At 49.1% G+C, this 24697-nt stretch overlaps 1 protein-coding gene across 4 annotated transcripts in view; it reads right to left on the bottom strand.

Moving 5' to 3' along the window:
- The window catches only part of PLXNA4 (plexin A4), a 607131-nt gene that overhangs the window by 334177 nt on the left and 248257 nt on the right, over positions 1-24697 (bottom strand). For all 4 annotated transcript variants that reach the window (XM_049714950.1, XM_049714949.1, XM_049714948.1 and 1 more), the window contains one exon: positions 23696-23878. In XM_049714950.1, the coding sequence (XP_049570907.1) occupies positions 23696-23878 (183 nt within the window). The remainder of the gene's footprint in view (positions 1-23695; positions 23879-24697) is intronic.

Genomic DNA, 24697 nt, shown 5'->3' with positions numbered 1-24697 from the left:
ATCCCCTTTCTTTCCTTTCTTCTGGAAGCTGAGCAAAACTTGTCTGACTTCATTGCCATTCTTTTCTAATCAGTTCCTTCTTCGCTCTGGCTTAGGAGGACACAACTTACATTCAGCTGGACCTCGAATACAAATGTCCCGGATTCTTGCCCCCAGACCCTGCAAGCCACACCCCATGAGAGCTTCCCGAGCAGACAGACTATCCCTCCAGTCTAGTTTCGGGGGACAAAACAGAACCAAATTCATCACAACTCCACCCACCCTCGAGTCCTTCCCGCATAAACTAACCACACCGCGGAGGCCCAGCAGCCTGGCCGATAGATGCCAGAGTCCTGAATCCGTCCCCACACAGGCTCAGCAGCAGCTACAGAAACCATGCTGGCTGTTAGCCAAATGAATAAAATCCCCTATCTTTGCCCAAAAGGCAGGGGAGGGGAGGGGAGAGCTTACCTCTGAATTGCGATGTTACTAGGACACAGTTTGCTGTAATAATACCAATTAACATTTCTCCCCCACTCGATAGTTTCTAGTACAGGATAAAAATAGCAATACACGTGGTGTGAGATGCGGAAAATAACAATGGGGATGTGCTTGGGAAGAGCCCAGGTCCGTCTCACCTAGGAAGGAGGGGGAGGCAGGCAGGAATATGAGGGGAGATGTTGGAGGGGATTGCAGAGAACCTGCTAGAATTCCTTAATTCACCTCGCCTTTCTGCACCTTGCTCCTCTTCTGACCTGAGCCGCCAGGTGTGCCCACTGAAGGCACGTGTGGAAGAGTGAAAATGGCATTGGACTCGGAATCGGAGATGTGATGGTTGAGTCCCCACCCTGCCGCTAACAGGTGTGTGTGCACCACTTAAATGTGGTAACATATGAAAGGGCTTTGCAAATTATAACACGGGACACAAATTTTAGAGGAGGTCCCTAAGTATCTGGTGGTGGTAGTGATGCAGGTGACACTTGCCAACACAACTCTTACTGATTACCAAAATGAAAATTGCCCCGAGTTAGCCCCACCATTCTCAACAGGGTTAAAAGAACACTAGTAGCTCAGATACTCTGTCGCACAAGCTCAGTAGACACCATTCCTGACCTGGCATGAGGGCCAGCACCTGTCTTCAAGGATGTTTCTCAGATGGAAACATCTCATCCTCAAGACAAAGGTGGCCTGGCCAACAGCCATTGTCCTCATAACCCTGAGGTATGCAGCTGAGAGGGACGATGCCCAATCACATTCAAAACATTTCTCGAGGGCTGGCTTCCCTGTAAGTCACTCAGAGCCTGATGCAGCCCCAGGGAGCCCAGGTACCATCTACTGTGAGGGTGTGACCGTGAATCAGTGGAAGTTCTCCTCCCTCTTTTCATCCCCTCGCACACATGCCTCCCCCATTCTCCGGAGGTCCACCCAGGGGACGCAGGACACAGCCCAGACACCAGGACAATTTCATCATTCAGTCCAGACCACCCACAAGGCAACTGTGTAGGATGGGGGTGCCCTGTTGTACTCCGTAGGGCTTCCTGCAATCCATGAGGTGTCCTAGGAGTCTTGGGGGCCAGTGGGAAGACAAAGAGGCAAGCTCTGAAATCATGTCCCCCTTCCCCTCACCTACCCTGCCAACTTCAACCTGACCTGACTTTTATATTTTATGTTTGACTTCCTTATGAGATTTTATTCAAAGAAAAAGTTCTGGGCTTCCCTGGTGGTGCAGTGGTTGGGAGTCCGCCTGCCGATGCAGGGGACACGGGTTCGTGCCCCGGTCCGGGAGGATCCCACATGCCGTGCAGCGGCTGGGCCCGTGAGCCATGGCCGCTGAGCCTGTGCGTCCGGAGCCTGTGCTCCGCAACGGGAGGGGCCCCAACAGTGAGAGGCCCGCGTACCGCAAAAAAACAAACAACAACAAAAATGTTCTCTAAAATGCTTCAAAACCTTTGCTCTAAAGTCTCGTAAGAAGTCTAGGAAAGAGGATCTTGGTGCTTGGACTGGAGCAAAGTCACCTAAGGGCCTCTTCCCCCACCCAAATAATGACAATGTTTTCTAAGTGAGAAAACGTAGTCCAACAGTAACACCATCCAGAATTTCCCTGGACCTGTGGCTACTGAGCCTGAGGACAAGGAATTGTCTCATTCACAGAAAAAGCCCTTCTTCCTCTCTCCTGTGCTGTGGTACCAGGACCATGGCCACCGGGGGTGTCAGCTCAGGCCAATGAGCCCAAATGAGCAAAGTGCTCTCACACACTTGAAAGGGACATGGGCAGAAGGTTTGGGGGAAGGAAAGAAAGCAGAAAAACCAGGAGGAGAAAACTCCCTGTGGAGCTGGAGGAGAGAGGGGCTGGAAGAGCCCCCGTAAGCCCATCTGCTTCCTTAGAAATGCACATTTTTGGAAAAAGAGGAGGCTCGGGAAGCAAAGATGCCAGCTTAGAGCCAGAGAGCATCCCTTTCAAAGGGAGTAGAAAGCACACGAGCAATGACAGGCCACCGTCCCGGGTGCCCCCACGGCCGGGGGCTGGGCTTCAACCTGGGAAACATCAGGAGGTCAGCCAGTGGGAGCCACGTGGCTCCGCCTCTCTCCCTGGGACATGGAAATACTGAAGCCATCAACCAGATAGGCAGGGAGAAGTCATCCATCACTGCTTAGCTACCAAAGATCTCAGGGCAAGGAGGATGCAAGAGAGAGGGCCTGTTTCAGTCTGAGGAACAGATACGAAGCAGAGGGTACCACCTGATATTTCTGGGAGGCTGCAGGCATCATGGATGACCACGGTGTGCTCAGCCTGAGACCAATGAAGCGTGATGGGCACGAGCATGGGCTCTGAGGAGTCTGCATTGGGATCCCGCCTCCACGGCTTTAATCGTGTTGTCTTGGGTTAGCCACTGAGCCTCTCTGGGCCTCAGTTTCCTCATGTCCTTGGCAATAACAAGCATGTCTGCTCTGTAGGGCAGTCCTGAGGACTGAATTAATGAATAGGTGCACGTTACCAGAGCAACGTCCACGCTTAGCAAGCACGCACTAAATGTTGGCCAGACGATAAATCCCCCCTGTGCTGGGTTCAGCCCCACTAACTGAGGAGCATGGGGTGCGTAACTCAGGCTCCCAGCGTGGCAGCAGGATGTGAACAGCACCCGAACAGCAATCTTGTCTAGGCGCAACGCCCTCCTGTGGGGCACACCCCATTGCCATCTCTTCCATCTTTTCCTTTCCCCGACCCCTCCATTTCCCTCCTTCAGTAGTTTCGTAAACATTTTCTGTACTCTTTTCATAAAGTCAAACTGCCAAGCCAATTCTCAAGAAGCCTAAAAGAGTACGGTCCTGGATACAGTCATCTGCTCACAAATTCTGTTTTCTGAGTAGGAGACTTCCGGGGAGGGCGGGGATGTCACCTGCCTGGAATGCGTTGTAGCCTCTTAGAGAAACTTGCACTGTCACCCCCGGCCCCCTGAGCTGGCCATAGTAGCCATTAGCAACTCCCTAAAGAGCCCCATCAGGTAATACCACCTACCACTTGTTTCACACATGGGAAAGCTGCAAGACAGCCCGAGAAGTTCCTGGTGGGGGAAGATCCTCGTGGGGAAAGGGTCGGGGTCCCACAGGCCCTGATTCTCCTGCCTGCTCGCTTGTCTCCTGATTCATAAGTAACCACACAGGAGAAGGAGCTCCCAGCCTCGCTCCCTGGAGCCATTCCCCTAGCTTTGCAGAGTGGCTGGTCTTGGGCCAAAAGAGGTGTGAGGCTCACGGCCTACGATGGGGAGGGCATGGGGCTTGCATTATTTTTCCAGAGCTGCATCAGTCACACACTTTTGTGGTCAAGGTGACCCATTAGGCAAGAGCTCAGGGTTCTGCCTGAGGCCACCAGCCAGAGTTGTTTGCTGTCCCCCTGTAGGGGGGCACGTGAAAGACCTTGGCCTCATTACTACCCTGCTTCGGCCAACCTGGCCCACCAATCCTGGGATCGGAAAACTGGTCCACTCCCAGGCTGCTCTCATCGAGGCCTTCCTCAAAGGTCTGCTTCACTAGCTCGTTTTCTGGCTTTCAAAAGACACTGGGGAAATTAACACACACGGAGGCCAAGGTTACTGCCCAAGATCACAGAATGTCAAAGCGGTGAACCAGGGACCAGACTTCCAGTCTATTCCCGTGACGGCCCACAAGAGCATTCATAAGTGGTGGGGGAGTATATTGTTTCCGAGTCTTTCTAATATTTTAAATAAGCTCATCATCTAGGACAGTGGTGTCCAAGTGGCCAAATATGCCATCCCGGATGACAGCGCTGCTGAGAAACACAGCTTCTTGGCAGTGGGATCCTTGCTAGCTCACTTTGGAATGCCAGCATCCCACCATGGTAGGGTTAAAATGTTCCAAATCTCTCAAACTTAATGAAACACCTGTCCCCTCTAACGCCATCAGAGGTAATTACACACGGCTCTCACATGCTCATATACACCCAGCCTCCAACTGGCTCTTTGGCTGCCTCCCTGGGTATACCTGGGTGTGCTCCCCAATCAATCCTGGCGGGACTGAGTTGGAAGAGCCCCTCCTTCTAAATTCTCTGGAAGGACTGGCACAAAACTCTGTAGTCTGGTATCAACCGGGCTTAGATAAGTTTGAAGTAATTACGACGGAGTTAGGAAAATTTTTACTTTCAAACTGTAAGGCTTTATTTATTTATTTTAAATTTTATTGGAGTATAGTTGCTATATAATGTGTTTTAGTTTCTACCATACAGCAAAGTGAATCAGCTATACCTATACATATATCCCCTCTCTTTTGGATTTCCTTCCCATTTAGGTCACCACAGAGCATCAAACTGTAAGGCTTTAAATGACTGATACACACACCCATACACAGGGTATTGTTGAAAACTTATAATTCACATTAACAAGACTCTATTTAGAAACAGTTCCCATTAATCATTTTGTAAATGAATGTTTATGCATACTCCCCACATACTCTACACGAATAATTTTTCCTAACAGTGTTATTAGTTGGCACACTCAGTCCCAGTGAACTGTGAAGGGAAAAAAAGCCTCATTTCAGGAACCCAAAGAGCAGAGGTCAGACAGGGAAGTCCTGGCCTCGTGGTGAGAAAGTAGAAGTGGCAGTCACAGGCCCACACAATGTTCCAGGGTCCCTTTCTATGCCTGCTGTCCTATTACTTCTCTCCCTCTTCCTGCAGGACTAGGTGAAGCAGAATGATAAGTAAGGCCGAGCCAAGCTTTAGAATAAATCATCAAAAATGGCAAACAGGTCCTCTTCCGCTTTTCCAGGAACACACACACACACTATATTTATGTACGTACTGTTACACACACATATGAAGAGAAAAGGAATTATATAACACATCAGCTGTTCATTTTCACAAACCCAGTTGAGATCAATCCTGCAATATAGAAGCCTGTGGTGAGAGTCCAGGGACTTCTACAGGCAGTTGAGAAAAGACCCACTCTCTCTGAGGCTCAGAACACACGCCCTGGAATGCCTAGAAGCTTCCAGCATGGAGAGCTACCCGAAAATGTTAGTACCAAGTGTTACTTTCTGGAGTCTCAAACTCCCCACATGCCCCCGCCTCACCCCTACACAGAACTGGATACTTGACGGGGAAGCCAAATTGAGCTCTAAAATGCACACAGGCAAAAGGAACAAAAAAAGTCATTTATATCCATAAAGGCGGAGATAACAATGTATTATAAGGGCATGGGTTTGGGAGTCTGTGTGCCGACAAGCACCCTACCTTTCTGAATACGAGTTTCTTCATGGGTAAAATTGCAGCAAAAATCCCCACCATGCAGGGTTGCTGTGAGAGCCCTAGACGTTCACTGTAAGGTATGGGTAGCAAAGGACACAGCACACAGTAGCTGCGCACTTTTTTCTCATCTTCCAGCCTCTCTCTTCCCTCCCCAACCCTGACTGATGAAGCAGTGGTTTCCACCTTCGAAGCAGAACCAGCTTTTACCGACGATTCACCCAGTGGCTGGAAGTTAGTTCTATTTTGTACACACAAGATTGAAGACGAACTTCAGTCTGTTCTAACGAATCCATTAGCCCACTCTAACTTGCTCTGCCCACCTAAAATCACCAAGGACATAAAGGCCCTTTTCTTCTCTTGTTTGATCATCTCATAATGCCAAAATCATATCTTGTTCAACAATAAACCTTAGTAGAAGCTGGCCGTGGTGCTGGGAAATTACAGGAAGGACACAAAAACAGACACACAAACATGGGCCTGGCCAATCACGGTTTCCCAACCAGTAAATAATCAAGGTCGATGGTGACTCCCCCTGGGGGCGGGGACGCTGTTCGCAGCTGTTACAACTGGCCCTGCGTGCTGACAGGTTTCGTTCCAGATCTTCCCACTGGGCTTTGGTAGCTGCTGCACATGCTGCAGGAGACAAAGGCTTCTTTACCTCGTACAGTTAAGACACAGATGAGCTTTCCAGAAGCTTCCTTTTTTTTTTTTCTTCCAAAAGCTCTTCTGAAACCAAGGGAAAGCAAACCTACACATAATGAGACCCCAAATAAAGTCACTGAAACTGATAAGTTCACAGAGGGCCCCTCTCATTCCAATGTCCAAGAGGGAAAGCCCAAAGCTGTCTTGACCATTGGGCTTCCCGGGCTCAGGAACATGGAGGACTGTCCTCACCCCATCTGGCTGGGATGGGAGAAGCTGAAGTACTCTGCCTGGGAGCCATGGCAAAGTCTGATGGGATTTTCAATCTTTTTAAATACTTTCCCTATCTTCTCTTTGGATATGGGCCTCCCGTTGGTCCTATCTGGTCCCAGTATGCTTCCCTAACTTTTTAACCTCACACTTCTTTCCCCAACAATCTTGCAGATGTGTTAGAGCTATCTCTACTGTGGTAGACAGAATCATAGCCCCTCCAAAGACGTCCACATCTTAATCTCCAGGATTAGAGACTATGTTACTTCTCATGGAAAAGGGGATTTGGCAGGTCTCATGAAGTTAAGGACCTGGGGAGATTATCCGGGAGTATCCACACGGACCCAATCCAATCACACGGATCCTTAAGAGTAGAGACCCTTTCCCAGCTGTGGTCAGCAGGAGATGCACTAGAGGAAAGGTCAGAGAGATGCCACATTGCTGACTTTGAACATGGAGGAAGGAGGCCGTGAGCCAAGGAATATGGGCAGCCGCTGGAAGCTGGAAAGGGTGAGGGAACTGCTTCTCCCCTAGAACTTCCAGAAAGGAGCAAAGCCCTGCTGGCATCATGATTTTAGCCCAGTGAGTGTGGGACTTCTGAGCTACAGAATTGTAAGACAATAAGTCTGTGTTGTTTCTAATACCTGGTGACGTATCTGCTGCTCCCTCCCCTACATTCCCCCAGGGCTTGATTCCTCTGAAGGTGCTGCTGAGCCCTCCCAGCAGGGAAGCTTGTGTGTCTCCTGTTACTTCTGTGGAGCTCTGGCCCAGACCCCTCGCCAGGAGAGCAGTAGTCTGTCCTCTCCTCCAATTTCAGATGGGCCTGCTTCCTTAACGGGACTCCCAAGCCTTGTTTCTAAACAATAGTCCCTGGAACCCTTCGAGTTCCAAGCTCATTTGTCAGAACGATAGATCACAGACGTGCGGGAGGGTGAGGATGCTCTGGTACCCAATTCAGCTCACGTCCCCAGAGGTGGACTTGGAAAACTTCAACCATCAGTGCTTGCGATGCAAGACAACTGTCCACACACGAGGACAAACGAGGAAGCGGCATGCCATCTCTCCTGAGTCTGGGCACACTCTCTAAGCTGGTTTTTATGCAGAATCTTTCAGCTCAGGACAAAGGTGGGGTCATACGCACAAAAGCAAATCTTTAGAACAGGGAATCCGGAAAAGCAGAGGTGAGAACTGTCAGAGGAGAAGGAAGCACCTCTCACCAGACAGAGGTGGTGGCAGGAACCGGGGCACATGTGGGACTCGCCCGCAGCCAACTACCTCCCAAGCCTGCCAGGGGCCCTAGAACCAGGTTCTGGGCTGTCAGCAAAGACAGATTTAGCACCAATGATCTCATCTTGCAGAACACCCCCAGGGCCTCCAAGTGCTCTGGGAAACATCACTTTGACAAGCTGGAAAGTGGACATCACTGCTGGTCCCATAACGTAGGTGGAGGGCACAAGGGTCCCTCCCTCGGCTCACCCAAGAGGAGCAGGAGCAGATGACGCCAGGGCGTGGGAGCAGAGGGCAGGCTGGGCGAGGCCTAGAGCACTGCCACCCTGCTCCACCCCAGCCCGGACAGCCCAGGTGCTGTGAGCTGGTGCTTTACGGTGAGTCCACAAATACCAGGCGCTTTGTGGTGAGCAGCGAGCAGTAAGAGACATCCTGACTGTAAGCCGGTGGCTCACATCCCTGCAAACCCCCACTCGTGCTTATACCAGGACATGCTGTGATAGGGGATGTATAAATGCAGCAGCGGCAGAAGGTGGGGGAGGGCTGGAGCTCATTCCCTCTGTTGTTTGCTGCAAATAAGACCAAAGCCCTGCAAAGGGCCAGGTGGGGCAGGGGGTGCAGGGATGACTGTCCCTTGTCCCTCGAAGTGAGCCAGCAGCAGAAGGATGAGAATCTGTCACTGAGGGCAAACCCAAATTTCTCCCTCTCTGTGGTCCCGCAGTTGGTTTCCTAGCTTATCTTAGCTGGGGACTTCTGCTGGTCTGTTCTCCTGAGGTTTTTCAGTGTGTTTCACAGGCAGATTCTCCCTCGAGAGCAGAGAAGCCACAGTGGCTCCTCTCCAATGCTGCCCCAAAAGTCCCAGGAGGGCAGTGGTGGGCAGGCCCTTTGTCTGGGATGAGGACCCCTGGCTCCTGCTTCTGCAGCCACTGGACAGGGCTCCACGGTCCTTCCTGATGAAGGGAGGTATGAAAATTCTAAGAGAATGGTCTGGATACCTCGCAAATAGAAAGAAATACATTTCTAAATATCAAATAAACGTTGGTACTTCTAGAAGGTAGGACACACAGAAGACAGTGGTCCCTCTCACACTGCTAAAGGTGATGGATAGTGATAGAAAATAAAAGTTGTCAGATAAGAAAGGCCAGGTTTATATCCAAACCCACCAGAGGTGAGTTCCATGTCGGATTTAGTCATATTAGAGACCATCAACTCCCAGAGAAGAAGGGCTGTGAGTCTGATAAATTCCATATTGGGAAGTGCCAATGGGATGTAATGAGGGTCTGTCAGAGAAATAAATCAAAACATACTGAGAATTCGGGGGTGACCACCAAAATAAAATTCCTTCCGCCAAACACAGCATAGACAACCATTGTGGCTGAAGGAAGGAAAGTTCTACAAGCAATTTAAAATGGAACTGACAGCATCTCTTCAAGTAAAGACGTCAGAAAAAGCTGCAAAGAGAAACTGTGATACAGGGCAAGAAGCCGGCGTTGCGGCTACATAGCAAGACCCAGAGGGTAGAGGCAGGGTCCGCCGCAGGAGCAAAGAATCCTTAGAGAGGGTCTGACCCAGAGCACCGCGCCAGCATCCCATCACACACACGTATGCACACACACACACATAGGCACACGTCCCTACAGCACTGGGGCGTTCGGAGAAGAAACAAAATTAGTTCAGACTGTGAACCATTTATCCTGTAGAGGAAAAATGAGATTTTTTTCCTGCTGTTCTTTTAATTAAAAGTTAGCTCATAAATCAAATACCTTGTTTCCAGGCTGCAGGAGGTGGTAGGAGGAATCCCAAGCTTTTCAGATCTGAGCATGCCCTGTGCCCCCTTCCCTCACCCACATTAGGCACCCCGCCCGTTACAGCACTTCAGTGTAGTAGCAGCCCAGGGAGGAGCCAGGGGTGGCTTCCTGAAGTTCTTCCAGAGATCTTGAGCGTATATGTACACACACACACCAGACACACACACACACACACACACACACACACACACACAATTAAATCCCACAAGGACTGGTTAGTGCATCTATTTGGAGCCTCCGAGGTTCCCCTGGAGATCTTCTACCCTCTGCTCTTCTACCACGCCTGGGTTCACATGAGTGACATCCATGGAGTTTGAAGACTCTCCTTAGAAGTTTACCAAGCACAGAAAATCATTTGATCCTCACCATCTTTTCTACTTGTTTTTTCATCCTACTGAATCAAGGAATGCTCTCCAGATGTGAAGTACTATTATCCTCAGCTCATTCATACGAGAGATGGAGGGTGCATACATTAATATGCTAGTTGCTCAAAAGGTGAAATATGTGTAGGCAAACAATTTGTCCAAAACCAGGAGTGCAGCCAGCAACAAAGTCGAGATTTCCCAGCTGTCGCTTCCAACTCTTCATGTGACATGCCGGTCTGGTTTTAGCAGTTAAGAGGCATGGACAAGCCCTGATACAGACCTGGGCAGATGCTTGGGCACAAAGCCTGTGGGGATGCCTGGGAGCGAACGTGGGAAGCAGTAGGGTAGCATCCAATGGCACCTTCTGCCGCTTCTTGCCTTCCTCTGGCTTAAGAGGATGGCTGCCATGACCACGGAGGGAGTTTATCACTTTTTCATTTTCAAGCTACTCCTCACCAAAGCATCTTAAAGCATTTGTGCACCCTCACTCACATGCCTTCATATTCTGGGGAGAAATGAGGACAAAGAAAGGGGACCCCTTATAAGAAAGGGAATGAAGAGAGAGTTTTGTTTTAGCTTCCTTTCTAGAATCTACCCACAATGCCATGAGCCTCTCTCTCCCTGTGTCCCCTCACCCAACCCAGCTATTTCCCTCTGATCCTGCCCTGGTCAGAGAAAGAGTCCAGACAAAAACAAAGGTCAAACAAGGAGCAACGTTCCCCTTTCCCCTGTCCTCAGACCCAAGTCCCTCAAAAACAATCAGATTTAAAGCATGGAGATTAAATTATCACTAAGCTAATTATGGGAATCACACTTAGGCTGGGGCTGGCTGCCGGGAAGCGAGGTCAGCAGGCAAGAGGCATTAAAATTAAAGGCAGATGCATGAAGCACTTCAAAAAGCAACTGGGCGACTCATTACCCACCCATCCCCCAACCATACACACACACACACACACACACACACACACACACACACACACACACACACACACACACGGGGGAGAATGAAACCACTCTGATATTTGAGGCGCTGTCCATCTGGGCGATAGTCACAGCATTTGACAGCTAAATAGCTCCACTCTGTCATCATCTCGAAGCCAAAGTGGGCGAGTCAGAGGTAAACTGATTAGATGGCGTGCTGCTAATTTCCCAGAGAGAACGTGAGGGAGGTGGGTGGGGCTCAGTCCAAGAGAGCAGATCCCAGGGAGGACCAGCCCCGGGCTTGAGCGCAAAGAGAAGGGTCTGGAATCTGAACTATGGCACAGAGGAAAGTACCTACAAAACAAAAACAGACTCACAGACATAGAGACTTGCGGTTGCCAGGTGGGTGGGCTGGGGGGTTAGGGAGTGGGATGGACTGGGAATTTGGGGTTAGTCGATGCAAAGTATTACATTTAGAATCGATAAACAATAAGGTCCTACTGTGTAGTACAGGGAACTGTAGCCAATCTCCCGGGATAGACCATAATGGAAAAAAATATAAGAAAAAGAACGTATATATGTGTATAACTGAGTCACTGGGCTGTACAGCAGAAATTAGCACAACACTGTAAATCAACTGTAATTCAATAAAAAATTTTTTTTTAAAAGAGAAGGGTCTGGTTCCTAAGCGTGTGTGCACACATCAGCATGCATGGGATTAAGTACATGTGCATGTTTATGACATGAATGTATATGCACGTGTGGGAGAGGGCTCACAGTCACGCATATGTGGGTATATCTCTTACCCACCTGAAAATAGAAGGTGAAGAGCTGGGAAAGGATCAGAGGGCTCCTCCTGGCATAGCTGCAGCAGGGCAACCGCTTTCTGTGATTGCCAAGGCCCTTCCAATCGCTGTCACTAGCTCAGCCAGGAAAATACTTACATTTTACCCAGTTACGGATGCTCAATGACTCCTCAGACATCATCAATGTGATGTAAATTTAAGACATGTCAGCCAAAAAACTGGCAATCTACAGAATGAGGTTGAGGGCTAAAAATCAATGTTTTTCAAACCAATCTGCAGGACGGCTTCCTCCATTCAGGATTCCAGCTCTGCACTTCTGCCTTTTCCAGAGAGGAGCAGATGGCGGGGAACCCTGACAAGGAGGTCTGTGAGCTGGTCCTGAGTCAGTACTCAGCTCTGGAACCGGAATTCCCAGATTGGGTTTCTTGCCTGGAGGATGAATTTCAAGGGCCAGAGGTCCTGCCTGTGTCCAGAGTGAATGTTTTGGAATTCACAGTCAGAAAAGCAGAATTCAGAGGGGAAGGAGGAGAATTTTGGGGGGTTAAATTAATTTGGAAGAAATGGGGAAAATTCATTTGGAAGGCTCCATTTAATTGTAGTTAAGAGAAATGATGTAACAAATTTGGATAATTTAATTATCCCAAGAGACATCTGCTGAACACAATCTAATCTTTCTATTTAAGTAGAAAAGTACCCTCACTCTGTAGGAAAACTGGATGCAGGGAAACACAAACATCCAGAGCCTGACGAATGGAACGATCTGAACAATTCTAATTTCAGTTTCAGAAGAAAAAGCAAATCACAGGAAAACAAGCTGATAGAGGATTTCATTTTTTTAAAAATCTCCAACACTATGTCTGGGCTTGATGACGTAAAGTCAGCCATATCCTGTAGTTTTCATACCTCTTCTCCAATATTAAGTAAGAAGACACCATGTGCTCATTAACTCAAGAAACACCTAACACATTACGGATGGGCCAAGTCGATATGTCTGGATTCAGTGCGATGTTCACAATAAGAATCCTTAGAGTAAACTGTATTATTGACAAAATATTCTCTGCCCCTCCCTCCCACCTCCCCACACATATATGCACCAGGCCTCTTCCTGTGGCGAGGATACACTCTCCACACCATTCCCTTTGGCTTAGCCAATAAAATGTGAGGGACAATGACATGTGCCACTTCCAAGCAGCAGCATTAACAGCCATCTCTCTTTTCCTTCTGCCAGGAAGGAGATTGGCATGTCTTCAGCTTCTGTCCCAAATAAATGACATAGAGCATAGCTGCTGCCAAACCAGAGTGGACATGGACATGAGCTGGAAACGAGCTCATGCTGTTATTGTAGCCACTTAAATCTGGGGGTCATTTGTTACTGTAGCATGACTTAGCCTAAGCTAGCTGATACACCTACACTTACACACACACACACACACACACACACACACACACACATACACACATACATGTACTATAAGACCCTTAGACCCAAGAGTCAATCTTCAAATACATTTTTTACTTAGCGTTTGTTACCTTCAGGAAAGCGCTGTGCTGGGCACCTATCTCTAACTGGAAAAGGCTTAGACACGCTGGGGGAAAGATCCAGATGTGTTAATAAATGTATTTTTTATGCGAAGAAAATGAACAAATTCCTCTCAGGAAGAATTCTCAGATTTTGAAAGCTTCTATTGCCTATGATTTCTGGGTAATCAAAATGTGACTGAATAAAAACTCAAGTTGGTAAAATAGATACATTCGGAGGCTGTTAATTTTAGAAAAGGATTCTTCAGTTTAGAAAAGGATTTATTGGTTCCTTTGATGAACTCGTATCTCTTAAGCCCGTGACCTTTCCATCGGGTTAAGAAGCCCACAACCTAGGTGAGGCAATGAAGCAGTCAGTCTACCTGCATCAAGGTGGCCTTGACCCTGCCCAGCTCATGGAGGAGTCTAGCACCCCAGCTGCCACAGCGGCACTTGAGGCCAACAGCGTGCAAGTTCAGGTCCATACAGGGCCTCAGCTGATCTTGCCTGATTAAACCTCATGGGATCTAAGAAAGATGGATTCTGTGAATGAGGTTTAAAATGTTAATTTCCTCTCCCAAGCCTGGTATGTCTGGGGGAAGACCCAGAAGAGCTTTAATCATAAAGATTATATAAGACATTTTATGCATGCTCATCTAAAGCATTTAAAATATGGTTATAAGTACATACAACTTCTCAAAAAGCCTGTGCACCCATCATGGAAAATATCTGTAAAGGGATCCTGTATCTGGTAGAAAAGCATGGATAAATGCTGTGCTCTTCTGGGGAAGGTAGGACGCAAGGGAAGGAGCTGAGTGAACACTGCGGGGAATGCTGGCAAGTTAGCAGAAGGACCAAGTTAAAGAATTTATCCACTCACAGATCTTTAAGAATGAACCAAACGTATCTAACCACCTTCACTGTTATCAGAAACCACCAAGCCTGTAAGATACCCATGTGATCTTAGGTATAATCCTGCCTGAAACAACACTTGGCAACTGAGATTCCCACTGGGAAGACCTGGAAAGCAGCAAGATTTGGTGTAACTTGTGGATGCAGTGATGAGAGCGGGTCATAAGGTGGCTTCAGCATCGTTCTGGTCTCTCAAGTCCAACCATTCACTGAGGGCACTCTCAAGTTCGGCTCCCCCAGCCCCGGCACACTCTCAATCTGGTGGGAGAAGTGAGTGGTTAAGCAGAAAGACAGTCCATCTCCCTGGCGAGAGCGGAATGGGGGAGCCTCTTCCTGTATGTCTTCCCTTCCACCCTGCTTGCTTCCAAGGCCTCTGGAGCCTTGGGGGAGAGGGGGGAGGAACCTTCTGGAAGGGGACTCAAAGGAGGTCCCAGCAGAAAAACTAGGATGAGGGAGGTACTGGGGATGCCAGAGAGTGGTCCTAAGGAAGGGAGAGCCTGTGGAGGGGGGAGGACCCCTGAGCCAACACCCACTGCTCATGGATCCACTCGTTGGCCCACTTTTCCTAATGAGACTCACACGGGCACCAACAGGGCAAAGCAGGTCAACAGAGTAAACCATCTGATCACAGTGTCCCTCAAGCCACCAAATCTATAAAGAAATCATGGAGCCAGAGCTGCCTCGTGACTTACTACCCCACAGTCATCTGGGGTAATTGGTCAAGATAACATCTGAGAGTGGACCTGCCTGTGTTAAGAGTCCAATGCTGCACAGCGACAGGCAGCAAAGGTTAAGAGCTGAGAGAGTAAATGTGGGGTGAGTAGGTCCAGGACAGAGAAAAGCCAAGAGGCTCGGGTGGAGGAGACCGGCATTTAGAAAGAAAAGGAAGGTTGGAGGGGCTGGTGGAGGTAGGTGCTAAAATGACCAGGGGTCCAAGGAGATGCTATAGTTAGGTCCTCAGCTGCAGAGAACTTGCCAAGCAATTATAGGATATGACTCAGTTTGCAGCTGTCCAGCAAATGAGAAAAGACAGGGATGTTGGCCGAGCAGCAACAGGAAAAGGAATCAAGAACCACTACACACAGTCCCACAGGCTGTTCGGAGAGAGAATTCTAGTGAGAACCCCAAAGACAAACACCCCAAATGAGTCCTGGGTGGCAGGTCAGTGTTAAGTGGAAAAGCACAGCTTGTTTCCCGGAAAACTTCGGGCCCTTCCCCAAGGCCACTGCCCGCTCTGCTGCGGGATGGGCTCCAGCATAATTGCCCCTCAAGAGGGAAGTTGTCCTTGGAGGGAGGTTGGTGATGCGAGAGCTGCTGTGTAGGTGGGAACCCCACAGTCTCTCAGGTGGGAGCCTCTTCCTTAGTATTTCAATTTAGCCGGGACCCTTGAGACTCAAAATGTGAGGGGCGGGACTTCCTTGGTGGCGCAGTAGTTAAGAATCCACCTGCCAATGCAGGGGACATGGGTTTGATCCCTGGTCTGGGAAGATCCCACATGCTGCGGAGCAACTAAGCCCATGTGCCACAGCTACTGAGCCTGTGCTCTAGAGCCCGTGAGCCACAACGACTGAGCCCACGTGCCACAACTACAGAGCCTGCACTCTAGAGCCCGCGAGCCACAACTACTGAAGCCCACGTGCCTAGAGCCCGTGCTCTGCAACAAGAGAAGAGTTCCCTTCTCATCCTCTTTCCTGCCAGCTCTAATTCACAGGAAAATGACCCTTTCCTAAATAGGTGATCCTTCAAAGAGATCAGTCAGGAGGCATGGATACTCCATGCACACAGAGCTCTCATCAGTTCCCGACTTGAAACGTAAGTCTCTCTCATCCACCCTTATAAACCACCACTGTTTCCATAAGATCAGCAGAGCCCCCAGGACGGTCCCCACGTGCTCCCAGACCTCCTGCTGAGGATGGTGCGGCACCCTCTCTGGCCCTGTGGGAGTGGCAGGCCACTTCGCTCCTTCCTGCTCATCCTCTGGGTTCTCTACTATGTCAACCAAAACCTCTGGGAGCCAGCAGTCAGGATTCAGTGCTGGGGCCACCTTGGCTCCTGAGCAGAGCTGTGCCCCTTCCTATGTCACTAAAACTCAACTTGAACTTTAAAAATATTGGTTCTGGTATCCTTGATGGTCCAGAAACAAAGCCCTCGTGTGGCAGGCAGCCTCTAAGATGACCTCAATGACCCCTGCCTCCCGGTATTCCTGCTTTGTGGACGCCCCTCCCCTGAGTGTGGGCTGGACCATGTGACTAGCTTCTAGTGAATAGGATGATGCAAAAGTGATAGGATGACACTTCCGAAATTAGCAAAAAGACTGGCTGTCATCATGCTCGCCGTCTCTTGGTTCTCTCTCTGTCAGCTGCCATGTGGTGTGAGCAGCCGTCACGACGGAGAGGCCCACATGGCAAGGGACTGATGTCTCCAGTGAGGATCTGAGGCCTTGTACTGCCACGTGCTTGATCTTGGAAGAGGATCCTCTCCCAGTCCGTCCTTGAGCCTGGAGATGGCGGCTGCCCCAGCCAACACCTTGACTATAGTCTGTGCGCAACCCTGAGCCAGAGGACCTAGCTAAGCCGGGCCTGGAATCCTGCCCCACAGACCCTGTGAGGTAAGTGTTGCTTTAAGCCTCTAGGTTTCAGAGTCATCTGTTACACATCAATCCATAACCAATACATTTGTGTCCCCTGGGGACAGGACAGAAGGCATGGAGTGAATGCAGGAGACTCGAGGAGCTCTTTTAGAAGTCACTGTGAATGCCTCTATGAGAAACCAAAGCTGCCGGAAAGAGCACCAGGACACCACCAGGAAGTAAGCCCAGTGGCCACATTCACAGGAGGTCACTTGAGAACAAGTAGGAACTATAAGAAGACCCCTAATCAGAGCTTCAGCTGGTGGGCTCTGAGTCAATCTGGCTACCACTGCCTTCCCCATCCGTGGTCCTGTTCTTGCTGAGAGCTGCCACTGGTATCACCATCTGGATTCTATTCTCTTCCCATCCAGAGTCTATCAGCTATGAGCCCAACAGGTGAGGGGACCATTTACAGCTGGGGGCCCACCTCCTCCTCTTGCTTCCTGCTTCCTCCCTCTTCCTCTGGTACATCATGTCTTTTATCCTTTCCCATATTTGTTGTCTTGGTTACATGGCCAGACTCCTGATATGCCGCTAGTTTTCATTTTAATGATACGTTCTTGTAAAGCACAATATTTTACTTCAGTCGCATGTGTCACTGGATGAATTCCTCCAGCGCGTCTGGCATTTGAGCATCAGCTGACTGAGTGCGCGCTATGATTTGGGGTGTTTCTGCAGCACTTTCTTCAATTTTCATGTCTGCGCTTTAATTTATGATCAGAATCATTCTACACAGATGTATATATATATACACACGCACATATGATTCAAAAAAATGGCACACATGTATCAATTAATCTTGAACTGGCAAAGCTCACCTAAAACCTTCTCCTTAAATCATGTGCAGTAGCAATGATCGTTTGGAAAATAGGATGACAAATGTTCCCAGGGTAGCATTTTCTGGGGATCTCAAAGTGTGTCTCAAGAGGACACCAGGAGGAGAATGAGTCTAAGCCCCAGCTCTTGGCATCGAACTGCCTTGGGAGGGTCTGCAGCAGATGTGGAATTGGGAGGACACCACCCCAACCCCACTCAGGTCAGCACTGGTGACCACTTGGGATCCCTACCAGGGACCTGCAGGGGCAGTGGGGGAGCCTCAGGGCCAAGTAGTGAAAAGTAGGATAGGATAAGAAAATAGTGCCAGTGAGGACACATTTACGCAAAAAGGATGGTTGAGTGAGGGCTTGATATTGTTCAAGAACATAAGATATACCCAAGAGGATACTGTCAAGCTTAGCTGGTTTCCATATCTCCCGGGTACAACATGGACAAAAAGGCCTACGACCTAGCGGAGGAGATTGGAACGAGGTGGGAGGAGGACCGTGAGATGTGGACGGGTAGGCACAAGGTGAAGCTGGTCTGAAGGCCAGTCCCAGGATCCCCAGGCTTGAAGGACTGAGGACCCAACAGCTGTCTCTCTGTCCCTGCTCAGATGTGAAGTCAGAGGAAGGAGGGGGCCCCCCGGAACATCTGCTGTGCTCTTCTGTCTACGACACCCTCCACCTCAGCCTCCCCCTCACTTAACTCACAGGTTAAGATCTATACAGGTTTACTACTTGCAAAACCAGGGGTGGGAAATGCAAAAACAGAACACGATGAAAATAATCAAAAAAAAAAAAAAAAAGAAAAGAAAAAGAAGCTTTGATGGACTCCTCCCATAATGGAAACTGTCCAGCATTGATTCTTCCATATTTCTCTTCTGCTTGGGTATCTAAACACGTGCAAACTGGCCAGCAGCTCTGGTTTGAGAAACTCCTAACATGTCAGAGCAAACTGACCAAACCCTACACCAGGTACACTCGGCCTCTGCTCTGATGGCAGGGCCCTGGGCAAGCTGGAGTTCCAGCTGTATCTCTATTGGATTTTGTGATGCCTCCAGCCATCTGGAGAGCCTTCCGGGGCATGAATTTCTTTTTAGTTAAAGTTGATTTAAATTTCCAGGTGAATGTTAAGGAGAATTCTCAGATACACTGAGGAAGTTGCAGGGCAGGGGCCACGCATCTCTGATCTGGTGTTGCTCTGTGACTCAAGCATTACAGAGACACATACACACAGCACCCATTCCTGAGAACTTATGTTCAGAACGACACAGCTTCAGGTGGGTCTCCCTCCACCTCTGGCTGGTTGCCTTTCTGGACCCACAGTCAGGGCCTACAGAACATGAGCAGATCCATTTCAAACAGGCTCAGACAGAGGAAGACAAATATCATATGTATCACTTATGTGTGGAATCTTTTAAAAACAGGATACAAATGAACTTATATACAAAACAGAAATAGACCCACAGACATAGACAACTTATTATTACCAAAGGGGAAAGGCGGGGTAGGAATAAATTAAGAGTTTGAGATTAGCGTATACATACTTCTATATATAAAATAGATAACCAGTAAGGAGCTACTTACTGGCATAGCACAGGGAACTACGCTCAATGTTTTGTAATAATCTGTAAGGGAAAAGAATCTGAAAAAAGAAAAGATAGATAGATATAACTGAATCACTTTGCTGTACACCTGAAGCTAACACAACACTGTAAATCCACTATATTTAAATAAAATAAAATAAAACAAAACGTAAAAATAATTCAAAGAGGCTCAAGAGAAAAAAATTAGGAAGACTGAATTAATCTGCATGACAAGTCCCAAGAAGAATGACTTTGTGTCATCCACTGCTGTTGACCCTCCACGCTGACACACACCCAATTCCTATCCAGAGGGGCTGGTATGGCGTGGTTTGCCCATGTGTGTGCTCACATGTGCACACACGCACATCCTACGACAAGCCAGTAGCAGGGCCAGCCAGGGTTCCGCTTAACCAACATCCATCAAGTGTTCTGCCCCTTCGTGTGAGCAGTTCAACCTAACAAAACACCCAGGAAAGATGCAATCACAAAATGAAAGGAGCAAGCACACCTCAAGTAGAAGTTTATGATGTTTTGGTTCACAATGAACATTACTCTCCCCCTAACGTCAGGCAGTAATTCACTGTTGAACAGCAGCCATAAAATATGATCACTTAGTGGTAAAAATGTAACAGAGACAGAGAAAGCAGGGTGGACTTCTGGCTGGAATATTCAAGCAAAGAGGTCTCGTCCTTCTGAGGCAACACTGACCTCGTTACCCCAAGCCGGTTCAAAGTTTTCCAGATTTAAACGGACATCTTAAAGCAAATCAGGATGGTGTTTGCCTTAAGAGTTTTCCCTATAGTTGAAATTGCAATAGTCTGTGACTTATTCCTAACTTCCTAGGCACCTCCTGATGACTGGAGCATTTATGTGCCACATTTCTTAACAGCCCATGGAAAAGGATGCTAATGCCAGCTGCGGCACACACACATCAGAAAAAATAAGACGTCCAAATTGGTACTTTCCTCACCTCCTTTCCCCCTGCCTCATGTGATGTGTGCACTAAACGAGTGAAATTATGGTCATCAGAGACAAGGTCGCAAACGATGGGGACCCACACCTTTCAAACAAAATGAAAAGGCAATAATTTTGAAGGCAGCCCATGGATAGCTACAGTCTAGCTCCTGGACCCCTGAAACTCACAGCAAACTCCCTTACTCTTAGCAAACCTCCCAACCCCCTCCCACCCAGCCTTCCCACCTTGAGTCCCTTGTCATATTGCAGAGGACTTCCGCGAGGCCCTTGATACACACGGGAGATTACAGGGCTCAGAGAAACCAGCTCTGTAATTACGGCGACAGTGTGATTTCCATTATTCTCGCCCCCTGGTTTCAGTAGCTCACAAAACTTCCTGCTAAGTCCTCCTGCAGTCCCAGAGCTTTTCATGGCTGGGCCTCTGCCCAAAAGGTGAATGGGGTCCTGATAACCTCTTGGAAAAGCAAGGCAGAGTTATTACAAGGAAAGGGGAGTGGTGCTCAGCGAGCAAGGGTGCTGGGAAATTCTATTGTTTAGAAAAAATAAATAAACTGGCCAGTTTCGCTTTTTATTATTTCAAACAACAGACTCGGCGGCCCAGCTTTCCTTTACCAACTCAGACTGTCCCCCTGGGCCAGCTGTGCTGAGTCTGCAGGAGGGTAGCTGAGCTTCAGCTAAACTATTAAAAAGGCTCCCGCTCAGAGCTCGTGGAGCAGAAAGTTTGGCTGCCCTGATGGCCTGCCTGGCTTTCCCCGGGAGGGTCACTGGCTCATTCCCCGCCCCCCACCCAACGTGACCCTCTGGTCTTACCTCTCAAATGTTTATGCTTCACCAGTCCCACTATAGTTCTGGAAATTAAATGTAATGTCCCAGGTGGCTGAAACAGAACTGTTCTTATATAAGCCCTCCCACGCCCGTGAAGTAAAAGATGAGAAAGGCCAGCCCACGGTTTATAAAGTCCCAAGGCTCCCGGTCAGGTGTTGCCTGTCATTGCTGGCCTGGCTGACCTCTGGGGACACTTCAAGGCAAGGCTTTGCCCACAGCCTGCCCCATGAGGGATGTCTGTGTGCACTTGGCCTGCCCAAGCTCCCGGAGGTGTCCTCAGCCCACACTCATGGAGATGGGCTGCACTCTCACCTCCCATCAGGAGGCCGGCTTCCACAGGGGACAGGGAGCCAGCCCCCATGAGCCTCTGTCCACCCTCTGACCAAGAGCACACATTTGCCAGTCGACCGTCTTGGGTTTACGATGCAGCGATGGCCAAGAAACATCTTCCCCCCCCCCGTCGCCAAGAGAAAACAACTTTCTGTTCTGTTCTGTGCACTGAATTATCAAAGTTTATTTCACTGACACCATATACCAACCTGCTCAGACAACAGCAGGAAAAAAAAACAAAAACCTACAGGGTCTACTTGGTCTGGCCAGAAAGTGAAGGGTCCTCTGGCACCTGGTAGGAAGTTTAGGGGGTGGGCATGTTTCAGCATATTGCAGGAAGTCACCTCTCCCTTGCACTGAGATTGGGCTCCGTAGAGACAAGAGCTAAAGCACCCCAAATTTCCTTGCTTACGTATTTACCCTCAACAGGACTTATTCACCCATCGGGGCAAGCAAAGCAGGTCAAGACATTTCACTGTGTGAACTGCATGTGGGAAGGCTCTCGGTATTCAGACTTCGCTTTGCCAGCAAATCAAATTCCTTGACTCTTAGTGAAGAATGAAGTCATCTGAGCAGCTAACGGAAACGTCCCCGCGGTCCCTGCTCTACAGCCCGTGGACTTCCCTCCTCGATTTATACTGAGGCTTATCAGACACAATTTCAGCAAGCTTGGTTATCTGATTTCCTAGCTCACTGAAAGCTGGAAGCCGCAGACTGAGGGAGGAAGAAAGGCGCTGATGTGGACCAGTACTTCCTGGCAGCATCTGGAAGTGCTGAGTGACACGGTACGCTAGAAGAAGAGCCGGGAAGGCTACAGCGATCAAACACAACACACCTACACCTCCTAGCATCTTCCCCGGGCGTCCGCGAACCCCGCTCAACATGTGAGTAATAATCTAAACGAGAAGATCAAGGCGGCGAGAAAACATTCAATTGTGTTTAATATATTCTTCACAGAAGGCAGACCATAAAATGTAATTCTTAAAGCTGTATGGATGATGGTTAAATTATTTGTTAACTTGACACAGAAGGCAGCACACTACGATGAGGTGGGCAATCCCAGACATGTGGCGTGCTGCCTGCATCACCCTTGCAGCGTGCCACGGCGTTTCCCCAACATATGTTTCTTCTTCCAGCTGCTATGCATGTAACTGTTCCACGCACATTCCCAACCCCCACACCCTCTGCTCCCCACCTCTCCCCATCCAGCCCCACTGCCTGTTCCACAGAGACGTACACTCTAAAGAAAAAAACAAGTGCTGAAATGGGCTGTCACACAGTAGGATGGGAGAACAGGCACAGTCCCTAGATTTGCAGAGAGCACTTCCCCTTGGCCATCCAGCGAACACCCACAAACACAGCAAAGAGAAGAGCAGCCATCAAAATTCAGTCTCGGATCAGGCAGCGCCCCTTTATCCATCTGAATCACACAATGTCCAGTGAATTCCAAGGGAAGCCTAATTAAAACAAGCAGGACCTCCACATGGAGTCGTCAATATTTCCCAGGGAAAAGACTCAAGTATGATTATCAGCCAACAGAAAACAGGACCTACTGCCTAGAGTCTTGGAAAGGCTTTTATTCCAACAAGGAGGGCACCCTATGGGGCCAGCACCAACTCACTGAGACGAGAACCCAAGCAGAGGTGGGCGAGAAAATAGTTCTGGATAGATAGGGGCCCCCAACACAGCGGATGGGCCAAGGCCACCCAGTGCCCCTGAAGCCAGCAAGCTTCTGGAGAACGAGGAGGAAAACTCACGTCCCCAGATCACACGGTTCTACTCCTCCTAGGGCAGTTCTGTGCCCCCAAAACATCCAGGGTTTCCCCGTCCCATGACTTGGCTCTTAGCCCTAACAGCGACTCCAGCAGGTACGACACTTTCCTCTGTCGGTTTCCCTGAATGGATTCCAGAGGATGCACCAGCCAGAAAGGCTGAAGCAGGAGGAACAGGCATATCCCTTGCCCCTGTCCATCCTCCACAACCACCCAGGCCTCATAAAGCTATTGCCTTGGGGCATGAGCCCAAGTTGGACAGAATACACCATATTTAGAATGGCCTAGCAACCTGGAGACGCGCACCTCTCAGGAGCACACCAGCCCAACGCAAGAGATGGGTCCACACACTCACCCGCTGTGAGTCCCACAACAACCCTGCACGTGAAGGACAAGAGTAGCATTGACGACCTCAACAGCAACACAGCCCTTAGCTCAAACCTGTATCATTGCCAACCAGGCCCAAGGTAGTAAAAGAATGCAAGAGAACATCCATCCTGGCGGGGACAGGCTGTCTCCACAAGAACCAAAATGACTACACCTTGTCCTACCTTCTTCAGCTTGCCACTCTTGGTGCCCACGAAGGCCAGAGAATGATTCTTGTAGACGTATGCGATGACCGAAGTCATGCGGTCCCTGTCCTCCGTGAAGACGGGGATGCCACGCACCATCTCAGACACACCCAGGGGGGCATTCATATCCAGGCCACAGAAGTTGTCATCAATGGTTAGGAGCTGAAAATGAAGGAGGAGAAAAATTAGAAGCGAGCACCAGGGCAATGGGTGGAGGTACTGAGTCAGAGAACTCTGGAGCTAGAAGAATCCTTACAGATGGATCATCTGTTATAAATCCCTCCTTTATTACATGAGAAACTCAGCTCCAGAGAAACTAGGTAACCTGTTAACAGTCATCTAAGTAGGTTGGAGGACCATGGCAAAAAGTCACAGATCCCTGGAGTCTCTTTACACCATGCGCCGCGGTCTCTCTGCCCCTCCTCCAACCCCTCCAGGCACCATCTTGGTAGTTTAGATGGCCCATCATCACCATCCCTTGGGAAGGCACTGGGCCAGCACCCATGAGCATGGGCTCCAGACAGCCTTGCTGGGGAGTGAGAGGGGCGAGGTCTTCACATCCACACACTTACTGTTGAGCAGACACACAGACGAGGACTCGAACGTGTGGAACAGAGAACTAGAAATGTTAACACATGTGCGACAACACCATGGCAGAGACACGTACAGACAATCGGTTGGGGAAAGGAGGAGTGGAAGGTTTGTGGATGAACTCAGCAGGCCGCAGGTGCCTCACTGTGTCCCATTTCAGGCTCTCTGCTTCTTTTAGAACACGGCAAAGGAGGGCAGGCAGCCTGACCTTGTCATACCTTCACCAGCATTTCCCAAAGTGTCTTCCACCGGAACCCCAGTCCCACAAGATATTCTACCATAAACGGGCTCTTTGGGCAAATAACTTTGGGAAACGTAGTGAAACGCAGTGCATTCTAACACCATGTAAGACATTCCTAATTGTTACAAGAAGGGTCTGTAAAGTCTTTT

Source organism: Orcinus orca, chromosome 9 (assembly GCF_937001465.1).
Source record: "Orcinus orca chromosome 9, mOrcOrc1.1, whole genome shotgun sequence".
Classification (NCBI taxonomy): Eukaryota; Metazoa; Chordata; class Mammalia; order Artiodactyla; family Delphinidae; genus Orcinus; species Orcinus orca.
Note: the sequence above shows the minus strand (reverse complement) of the source record. Positions and strands in the feature narration are given on the sequence as shown.